This window comes from Azolla caroliniana, unplaced genomic scaffold, assembly GCF_043228905.1.
Source record: "Azolla caroliniana isolate FFs.n. ecotype wild unplaced genomic scaffold, voAzoCaro1.0.p SCAF_21, whole genome shotgun sequence".
Lineage (NCBI taxonomy): Eukaryota > Viridiplantae > Streptophyta > Polypodiopsida > Salviniales > Salviniaceae > Azolla > Azolla caroliniana.
The window spans coordinates 12062188-12073134 of NW_028230456.1; the positions used below are offsets into that span (position 1 = coordinate 12062188).

At 42.6% G+C, this 10947-nt stretch overlaps 1 protein-coding gene across 1 annotated transcript; it reads right to left on the reverse strand.

Moving 5' to 3' along the window:
* Positions 1-8106: 8106 nt before the first annotated feature.
* On the reverse strand, positions 8107-10204 carry LOC147850643 (BTB/POZ domain-containing protein). Its single transcript, XM_087336605.1, has one exon. It carries the CDS (start codon positions 10010-10012, stop codon positions 8546-8548), a length of 1467 nt encoding a protein of 488 aa, XP_087192731.1. The 5' UTR covers positions 10013-10204; the 3' UTR covers positions 8107-8545.
* Positions 10205-10947: the final 743 nt, after the last annotated feature.

A 10947-nucleotide genomic window follows, 5' to 3' on the forward strand; every position in this document is an offset into this window, starting at 1 on the left:
GAGAAGAGAAGAGAAGAGAAGAGAAGGTTCGCAGATACGCAAAAGGGAGAAGGAAAGAGAAAGAAACGACACACTTAATTACAGTAACAGTCGATTACAATATCTAGAGATTGCAAACTCTGACGAATACAACCGGCAAGGCGGCGATGGACCCGACACGGGGATCCTACTCACACACACAAACAGAACACATTCGACTCAAAGAAACAGAAAGGGGAGAGCCTCTGCTGGAAGCACACGGGTTGTCCATGAAGCAGAGGCAGCGAACTCCCGACACCCACAGAGACCGACGATCGGAGGAGAAGAGAGAGCTCGACACTCAGATCTGCACAAATCCCCTAATAAATGTGTACTACCTAGTATTTACATCAGCCGACCTAATTACGAATTATGTACAAAATATCAATTCTCGCGTCCACCCATGTAAGAGCTGGTTCATGCGCCTTTTTCTCTGATTCCGCCCATGGCCGGTTTTCTTCACGACATCGTCTCCTCCACCGGTTCGACCAATTAACGGACGAGACAGAGGCAAGGATCACCGCCCTCAACACGTTGTGCAAGATCATCAAAATCAAACTGCAGCGGGAGGCGGCTTTCTCCCTAGTCAAAACCACTTTATTCCATGTCCCTTTCGACAGAGATACGCACAAATCCCCTAATAAATGTGTACTACCTAGTATTTACATCAGCCGACCTAATTATGAATTATGTACAAAATATCAATTCTCGTGTCCACCCATGTAAGAGCTGGTTCATGCGCCTTTTTCTCTGATTCCGCCCATGGCCGGTTTTCTGCACGACATCGTCTCCTCCACCGGTTCGACCAATTAACGGACGAGACAGAGGCAAGGATCACCGCCCTCAACACGTTGTGCAAGATCATCAAAATCAAACTGCAGCGGGAGGCGGAAGAAGCTAAAAGAGAAACGATCACCCTCCAAGACAAATACGACATGCGTGAGGAATGAATCCATGCCTTGGTGGTCAAACAATGGTAGAAGCTCAACTGGAAGGTTGAAGAAACTCTCGCCAGCAACTAGAAGGAATGGTCGACCCAAGCAGTCGAACTCCAAGTTTTACGGGCTGACGCCGAAAACCGGAAGAAAGAAGGCCGCAGGTTCTATAAAATGGATGAAAATAGCATACAAATGGTCCAAGAAGACCTCACCGAGGATTTCCAAGCCTTGGCAAAATCGCACACCACGACAATCGAAAGCCTCCTCAAGGAATTCAGCGACGACCAATTGTAGCTGATGCTTGAAACCGAACAGGCATTCACAGAAATGGCACGGCAACCAGACCACGAAGAGGAAGCCCCTACTCCACCAGCCATGAGGACAGATATCGACCACGAGCCGGATTTCTCAGTTGAGCAGACCCAACAGAACGAGTAGGAACCTGCTATCTTGGCAGCTATAACGGAGGAACCAACTATGCAACCAACCCCCGAAGGCATCCTCGACATTTTGACAGAGGAATGAGTGTATCATGAAAAAGTTGAGAATCTCTTTTTTTCGATTATGGTGGGTTCGACGTGCGAAGGCACTGTCCCACGGGCGGGCCAAGTGTTGTCCGTGGGACAGATTGGTAACTTGGGTATGAAATGAATCTGGATGTAGGTGAAGTAAGCAAACCGTAACAGGGAAGGTAACGAAGATAATGCAGTCGTGAAACAGGGAACCAAAACGAGTAAAGACTGAAGCACGCCAAGCGGGAAAGCAAACTATAAAAAACATGAAGCAGAAACGTAATAAGGAGGGAGGATAGAAGCGAGAAGAGTAGGCCCTAGTTAGAATAGAGTACTCGGGAATGTAGAATATCTGTGCATACTTTCTATTGTAATTTTCGGTCGTGCGCCGTGTAATTACTATTACGTATTACATAATAAACATCTATGTTTTGGGTCAAATTTGGTCTATGTCTTAAGTGCATTTCTAAATAATAACTTCTTGGATTACAATCGGGTTTTTACGGCTAACCAATCGTTCTGGGTACAAATTGGATTGTCGAGCAATCCCTCTCTCACCCTAACCTCCGCCACGTACCACAGTCCCCTGATCTGATTACCATAGGAGTAATCGAAGGTGTTGCTTTCACAAAGGAGACAACAATGTTCAAGTGTATTTGGCAACTTTCACATGTCCCCATGAAATGGGCGACATCCTTGTACATTCTAGGCCACCAATATTTCTCCTTTAATTTCTCAAAAGTTGCCCACAAAGGTACGACATTTGCTATATGTGAAGTCGTGTGGCTCAAGAGAATACTGAAGGATCTGGACATCTCCCCAATCGTGCTCTACTATGATAACCTGAGCAATATTCATCTTGCCCAGAATCTAGTATTTCACGCTCGGACTAAGCACGTTAAGGTGCACTATCACTTCATCCAAGAACGTGTCCTAGCTGGAGATGTTGACCGGCAACACATTGGCACAAGCCTTCAGACGCCCAACATCTTCATGAAAGCTCTAAGAGCCGACAAGCTTCGACAATTCACACAGAACCTTGGACTGACGACTCTGACGACGCCAAATTGCTAAGCTTGAGAGGGAGAGTGGTAGAGACATGCACATCAGCCAAACAAGTCATAAGTCATGAGCAAAGCCGAGTCAGATAAGAAAAATCCAACCGAAGGGCACTAGAGGTAGGGCTGAAGGATCGAACCTGGAAAGTTGAAACAAAGGAGCCAAATCAACTAAAGGTTGAAAGAGCCCAAGACTGAAGTTGACCGAATGTTGAGCTTGAGGGAGCGTGTTAAGAATCAAGCCCAACAAACTCTAGTGTGAACACACCATCTTGTAATATCAATTGATGTGTCATAAGTAGTTACACCTCTATGACACATACTTATGGGCTAGTTAAACCGTCCCAAGTTTCTAGTAAGAGAGTAAGCGTTATAGTAGGAGAATGTAGAGAGAGGGTAACTATATAAGCATCCCTCCCTCCTCTGTAGTTGTTGGCTATTTCTCTTTCTTGTGAATATACAACTTCTGGTTTTCTATTTTTGTGTCTACCTTCTCTCTCAATACATCCACACATACACATTTCTAATCTGCACATAATCTCACCTCTAATTATTTAATCCCATATTGTACAACTTGTATTTTCTAGAACCTTGAAAGCCAACCTCCTTAGAATGTTACATGCACAGACTTTCTTGATTGATATTTTTTTGTTCTTCAAAGATTTTCCTCGTTAGTATTAAGAAAAACATGTGAATGCTACAGCTTAAGCTTATGTGCCCAAAAGCTTACAATTTTCATGTACAATGATATACGATAATCCTAAGACCAAAGCTAGAACTTTGTAAAAGGTAAAAGAAAAAAGTTTTTTTTTTTCATTATGCCATGCTTCACTGTTAATCAAGAAAGGGTCCAAGGAAGTTGATAGTTCCATTGAGGCCCTTGCGTTGACTCAGAGAATAGGGGTAACTTTTTCCATAAGTGAAGGAGCTTCTTCTTTCTCTTGTTCACAGTCTCTGGTGAACCCTGCATGTTGTCATACTGGTCGCGGACTACTGCCACCAAGTTCTCCCATATCTCACGCAAGACATCTGAGAGACACTGATATGTCGCATCATAACGTCAGTTACATCGACATTTCCATAATGCCCATAACGTTATTGTAGTCATTGTTTTCCATATCTGGGCAAATCGCACCTGCTTTCGAGGTTGTTGAAAGGGACTGACCAATATCAATCTTCTATTATGTACCATCATTGCCTCTTGAACATCGTTTGCCTCATACAACATCAAACTGGAATGTAACACTCCCCACATTGTTGATCCCCATGAAAATAAGCAACCAACATTGATTGTTAAAAATAACGAAAGAACTTTATTCCATACTTGTTGAGCCAAGGAACATGACCAAAGGGCATGCTTGGTAGTCTCTTGCGCTTCGTGGCAAAAGTCACATTGTCGAAGATTAGGTGTTACATTCCCTTTCTATGAGTGACCAACTGGTAAGGCCATATGCACCAATAGCCATCTGAAGAGAATAAATTTAGTTGGCCCCTTGAATGACCAAATCCATTTCCAGTAGGTTTTCAAATGCAAAGTTGAGACCCCCCAAGTGGTCCAATGTTTCTGAGCTGCTGGTATCCTTGCATTCCGAGAAAGCAATACTGCTCTTCCAAGTTTTACTAAGTATTGAAAGAAAGGAACCTTTATGATCTGTTCCCCCAAGGAATGTGACCAAAACCAGCCCCCCGGATCCCATGTTAATCTTGCAACCGGGTCTTTTGCATATAACCACAACATATCACATGTATGAGCAATTGAAGGATAAGGATCAAGCATCCATTTCTTTCCAAATTTAGCAATGACTCTAACTGGTGCACTTCGCAAGTGTTATTATTATTATTTCGGAAGTCCCTTCATTGATATTATTTCCGTTACATTCTTTCATATACAAGCAAAGGAACATGGTTGATATGGCTTTGAGAACTATCATGCAAAAACAATGGGATGGCATAAACTTGTAGTGTATTTTTACAATATCCGTAGGTATCCTTTCCCCCACCAAATTCCTCCCATATGATGACAAAGTGAGTAAGCTCTAATGATTTGTGTATTTTAAATATGAAGCTATTTGCTAATGCCTTAATGAGCGAAATTAGGAAACTTACCAATCAACTAGTGTTTGTAGTGGTAAAATATCTAGGTGAATGAAGGATCATGCTTTTTTAATAACTCCGGTAATGATGGTACATTGTCGTGATGTGGCGTGGCCAAAGATAAAAAGTTGAAAATCAGAGGGTCCACTCACTCACAAGGCTGAAAACGGTGTAGAGTTCGATTCTTTGATATTGAGACATAGATTTTTAATGCCAAAATTAGACACTTCTTTTTTTCTATAAGAGGACAAGAGGGCCTAATTCAGGTCACCCTTTTTTTGTTTTCTTTTTTCTTCTTTTTCATCTCCTCAACCTACTTGAGGTTTTAGTGTTTATTTTCCATCTTCTTCGCGAGTCGTCTTTTTAACTCTACTCCCTTTAGCGTTTCTTATTGGTATTCTTCTTTGGCAGATTCTTCGACTTTCAAACTATTTATCTACTTACGTCTACTTCAAAGGTTCTGTCTTTTTCTTTGCAATAGAGAATGCTATGCATCGCCAATTTCAAGAGAAGGGTTAGGCTACCTCACACTTCGGTCATTGAAGGGAGGATGAAATGACATAGGAACACTACGTTGTCATCCAGGCATTGTAGCCAACAGTAGTAGTCATGGTTCTGATGGCTCACTTAACCCACTTTTATCGGAAATTCCATAGCCCCCTTTTTCCTTTGTTTCTTTTTGTTCTTGTGCTCAAATTGTATGACCATTTTGTAAAAACCACCGAAATCGTGGTAACCTATCTCTAGTCATTGTAAACCTTATTTGTAAAAAGATCCCTTGTATACTTTTGCTCACATTTTTGATCCCTTAATCGCGTATTATGATCTTACCCTCGTGTGTTAATCATCATTCAAGTCATCACTCCCTTTGTGTCTGAAGAGCTTTTGAGTTTGAAGGGCCGTCAAGTCTGAAGAGCCTTCGACTCTGGGATCCCCTCAACCCTAGGGATATTTCGAGACTGAGGATCATTTGACTCTTGGATCATTCGGTTCTAGAGAACCTAGGACTCCAAAGAACGTTCAAGTCAACTAATGTTTGCACCTTCCATGTCCTTGCGTCCTCCCTGGTCCAAGTCCCTCATGGTCTAACTAGCGTAGCACACATATGCGCGTTTTTGCGACAACGTCATTTGCTAAAGGAGTTGGCGGTGGATTTTAAAAATTAGTTGACTTACTCATGAATTAGTTGACACGTGCACTTTAGAAACATAGATGCATCATGAGAACATAAACGATTCAATGCTTCAAAGGGTGTGAATTAGATCTAAACTCCTACAAAGGTTATAGTTGTTGCATTTGTAGGCATTTCAATCCCATCCCATTGGTTGCTCCTTTATATGAGGTAGTGTCGGCTTACTACACCATTTTCAAATTAATAGCACTTATTGCTCTACATTTGGTATGGGCTATAAATTACTTCTTCTAATTCTAAGGATTTTAATATTTTATTGTGTTTGATACTATTGGACACTTGCACAAGGTAGGGGTATACAAGATTTTGCTAGAATTGAAATAAACAAAAGATGTTTTAGAAGTTAAAAAGAGTTAGAGCATTATTGTCTTGTTTGGGGACATCATAATGGGCATCTATAGTTTATTTGGAAATTCAATTCCGCTTCTACTAGGGTAAAAAGATCCCTTGTATACTTTTGCTCGCATTTTTGTCTTAATTTCGTGTACACAATCCCTTAATCGCGTATTATGATCTTACCCTCTTGTGTTAATCATCATTCGAGTCGTCGCGCTCCCTTTGTGTCTGAAGAGCTTTTGAGTTTGAAGGGCCTTCGAGTCTGAAGAGCCTTCGACTCTGGGATCCCCTCAACCCTAGGGATTTTTCGAGACTGATGATCATTTGACTTTTGGATCATTCGGTTCTAGAGAACCTAGGACTCCAAAGAACGTTCAAGTCAACTAACGTTTGCACCTTCCATGTCCTTGAGTCCTCCCTGGTCCAAGTCCCTCATGGTCTAACTAGAGTAGCACACATATTCGCGTTTTCGCGACAATGTCATTTGCTAAAGGAGTTGGCAGTGGATTTTAAAATTTAGTTGACTTCCTCATGAATTAGTTGACATGTGCAGTTTAGAAACATAGATGCATCATGAGAACATAAACAATTCAATGCTTCAAAGGGTGTGAATTAGATCTAAACTCCTACAAAGGTTATAGTTGTTGCATTTGTAGGCATTTCAATCCCATCCCATTGGTTGCTCCCTTATATGAGGTAGTGTCGGCTTACAACACCATTTTCAAATTAATAGCACTTATTGCTCCACATTTGGTAGGGGCTATAAATTACTTCTTCTAATTCTAAGGATTTTGATATTTTATTGTGTTTGATACTATTGGACACTTGCACAGGGTAGGGGTATCCATGCTTTTCAAGATTTTGCTAGAATTGAAATAAACAAAAGATGTGTTAGAAGTTAAAAAGGGTTAGAGCATTATTGTCTTGTTTGGGGACATCATAATGAGCATCTATAGTTTATTTGGAAATTCAATTCAGCTTCTACTAGGGTAATTGTCGAAAAAGTTGTAGGCATCTTCAAACCTTCAATTCCTAATCTTCATGATATGGTTTTATCGTTTTGAATTAGGTGATGTGTCCACATTTCCTTGTCGTACATTGATATGGAGGAGGTGCAAGAAGAATACAAAAGATAACAAGTGGCTTGATGATTGTGTCAATGAAGAAATTTTAGCAATCATATTTGAGCCTGATGTATACTATAATTATCATTAACTCGGATGCACGTCTAACGCATGATTGTGAGTAGCAGCAGTGCATTTAGTTTTTTCTATAAATGCACCACCACCTAATGTAAATAGATGACAGGTAAAGTTTCTTCCACAATATTTTCACTGTGAATTAGTCCTCGGCGTTATTTTCATGCGGTATCCATGTTAACTATACAATAGTGTCTTCTGCCACTATCGAATTTTGCACACAAGTAGCGTGCACACTAGCATCTCTCATTATCATTTACACCATTGGGCAGCCAGTTCACCGGCAATACTTTCAAAATTAAGATGCCATGTGAACCAAAATCTCTCATCTCTCTAAACCAATAACTAATTAAAACAAAACCTTGATGTGTATTTCAGCTTGAATATTTTTACATCAAACACAATTTGGCCCAAAATGATGGTCAAAAGACTTTACTGTAGAAATCAAGGGCTTCACAAATAAACACTTGTGTTTTATGTTCTTGCTCATAAAAAATCATTTTTCATATCCTTCCACTCATAAGAGTGTGAATGGTGGCGCCTAACCTCGAATCCATCCACAATGGTAAACTGTCGCAGAGACGAGATCATGATGATATTTCGATGCCCTTCACTTATTACATTCCATTCTTCTCAACATAAAGTTATGAAGGGCATTCTCATTGGAAACGCCCAATTATCAACATAACCATAAAAACTAGGAATAAATTTTTTTTGAGATTGCAAGGTGATTATCAGAATACATAGCTAGACATCATAGCTAATCACAGAAGCATATCATGCTTTAAACATGTGAACACCTTACCAAAGAGAAGAAACAATTTCTCTTCCATATCTTGGAAGAATAGCATCTATTTTATAGCATTAATGAAGGGGCAGTTGCCTTCTTAAAGATGAAAGGGCATTTGAAGAATTGATAAATATCATCCCCAAAGGCCATCAAACAAGTCATCTATCTATTTATCTGATACTAATACATATCCAGAGATGGCCTTGTGAACTGCTCACAGAGATAAATGTCGGGAGACAATGAGGTCTCAGTTCAGTTTGTTTCAATTTGTTTTGCATCGGTATACCTCATATCAGTTTCCAGCACTTCTCCCTCTAGAACTCTCGGGTGGGTTCAAATAAGAGAAATTTTCACCCACAGAAAAAACACACCCGATATATGTCAGAAGAAAACGAGAACACCTTCCATTCAAAAAGACATCTTTCTAGTCTCCCACACTTCCACGCCTTGCATCTCTTTGCGGGCAACAAAGAGGCGCTGCCCACCCGCATCCAAATAAGTGATGTCATGGCTCCCATGCCGCCGGTGCTCAACGAAATTCCTTCGGAATGAGGTTTCCCAGTACTCCCTTTCAGCCAAATCAACCTGTGTTCCAGCCAGAGGGACTTCCGACCACACTTCGAGATCACCCCCCCGGCTGCAATATATCTGCTTGTTATAGCACAAGAGCTTGGAATTCGTGCATTTTCCCTTCACGACCATGTTCGGATTCACCTCTGTGAGCGTCATCCATGGGTCCTCGGCCTTGAGATGCCTCATGTCAGCCATGGCCACATTACCTGACTCGATATTGACCTTAAATATGCCAGCATGCTCTTCATCAACAGCAATATCTGCAAAGCAATCCCGTTCCACAAGCCGTGGGTCCACACCCTGGATGTTGGGCTCTTTCCATTCCCAAACAGGGTCAATACTCTGTCTCATATCCCACAGCCTGATATATCCACTCCATCCAAAGGTACCACCATGGATGCCTGCAGTCATGAGCAAGTTTGTATTAGGAAGCCATTGGAGCTTTGTGGCCACCTTGGAGTGGGCCGAGTTGCCATTCTGACGGCCCACCTCTCCTGCCACTTGAAGAGTCACACGATCAATGAGCACCACCGTATTCTCAAGCCTGATGTCATTCTCAAAGGATGCAAATAAAGTAGTGGAATTTGAGGCAATCGCGCGGACTGAGGGGTTATAGACACGGGTGTCATTTTTGTCTACCCAAATCACACTCTTGGCATGGAGACCACGGACAGCATCATAAATGTGGAGGCCCGGGAGGTCACCAGAGCCGCATGCCACATGGCTGTCTGAGAGACGATGGAGCGAATCAATAGTGTTAAACTCAGTGAGGGTGGTGCGGAGCTTGCGGAGGGCCCAATCGAAAGCTGTGATCTTGCTTCCATGGGAGATTAGCAGGGAGCCGTCGGCAGAAGCACAGAGTGCAGAAGGGAAATCCCTGCCTGTGGGAAGGAGATTGGTGGTCCGCTCGAGGTCGATGCCATTGAGGGCATCGGGGGCCATGGCTTCGTTCACGATCCGGAGGAGTCCATAGAAGGAGGCTTCATCGATGAGTGCATCTTTGTCAAAGGAGGCAGGCAACCTTCGGGTGCGGAGGAGGTTGAGGAGGATCCGGAAGGTAGCAGGGTCTCGGTCGAAGAAGATTTGTGGACGTTGGTGTTCTTGAGTGGGGAGGGAGGAGGCGGACCTGGCGAGGAGAGAGCCATGGCCGCCACTCTGCAGGGTTGCAAGAGTGGTCTCGAAGACTTGGCCACCCACAGAGATGGTCACGCGGCGGCCTGACCCTGACGATGATGATGATGCTGCTGTTGCTGCCTTGGGCGGCATCGAACCGTCCAATACAAGATTCCCATTGCTGGACATGGACAAACAAACAAGCAGAAGAAAGAAGAAGAAGAGAATTCACCTGTGCAGAGAAAATGATGATTGTCTGTCTGTCTGTCTGTCTGTCCGTCCGTCGTTCGTCTTGGTTCTGAGTCTTTATCTTCTTCTTCTTCTTCTTCTTCTTCTTCTTCTTCTTCTGCTGCTGCTGCTGCTGCTGCTTCTGCTGCTGTTGCGGTCGATGGATTCTTCTTCTTTCTTCTGTCTTCTTTCTTGTAGAACAAGTGAGGAGGAGACCACACGACTCTGCGTAGCTTTTTTCTCCACTTTCTTCACTTCTCCCTTCCTTCCTTCCTTCCTTCCTTCTTTCTTTCTTTCTTTGTTTTCCAGAGAAGGGAAGGCCGCCGCCACCGCCGCCTCATGACTTGGCATGCCATCCCATGCCATGCCAAGTCCAACCTTTTTATGTATGTACTATTATTAACCTTCTTCTTCATCTTCATCTACATACATACTTACTTACTTACTTCCACAAACACGCACCCATATGTATCCATTGAAGGTAGTTAAGGCCCTTGGGTACACCACTAAGCTCTGATCTTCCCTAGAAGGCTCGACTGCTCCCCCATCTTGTTCTTGTTCAAATGTTATGGCCATTTTGTAAAAACCACCATATTCATGGTGACGGTTGTAAACCATAACATGTATTTTAGGGTCATTTCTTATGTAATCAGTTAACATTTTGGTCTTACTTAATCTGGTGTGCATTGTATTAATAGAAGTGTATATTTGCTCTTAAGTGCCTTCATGAGAGAGAGAGAGAGAGAGAGAGAGAGAGAGAGGAGAAGAGAGAAGGAAAGTCATGGACGTCAAATCTTCACCTCCTTGAGTATTCACCTCCTTGGAATGTTCGCCTCCTCAAGTGTTCACCTCCTTTGAGTGTTTACCTTCATTGGAACCTTCTTCTCGCCTCAGCC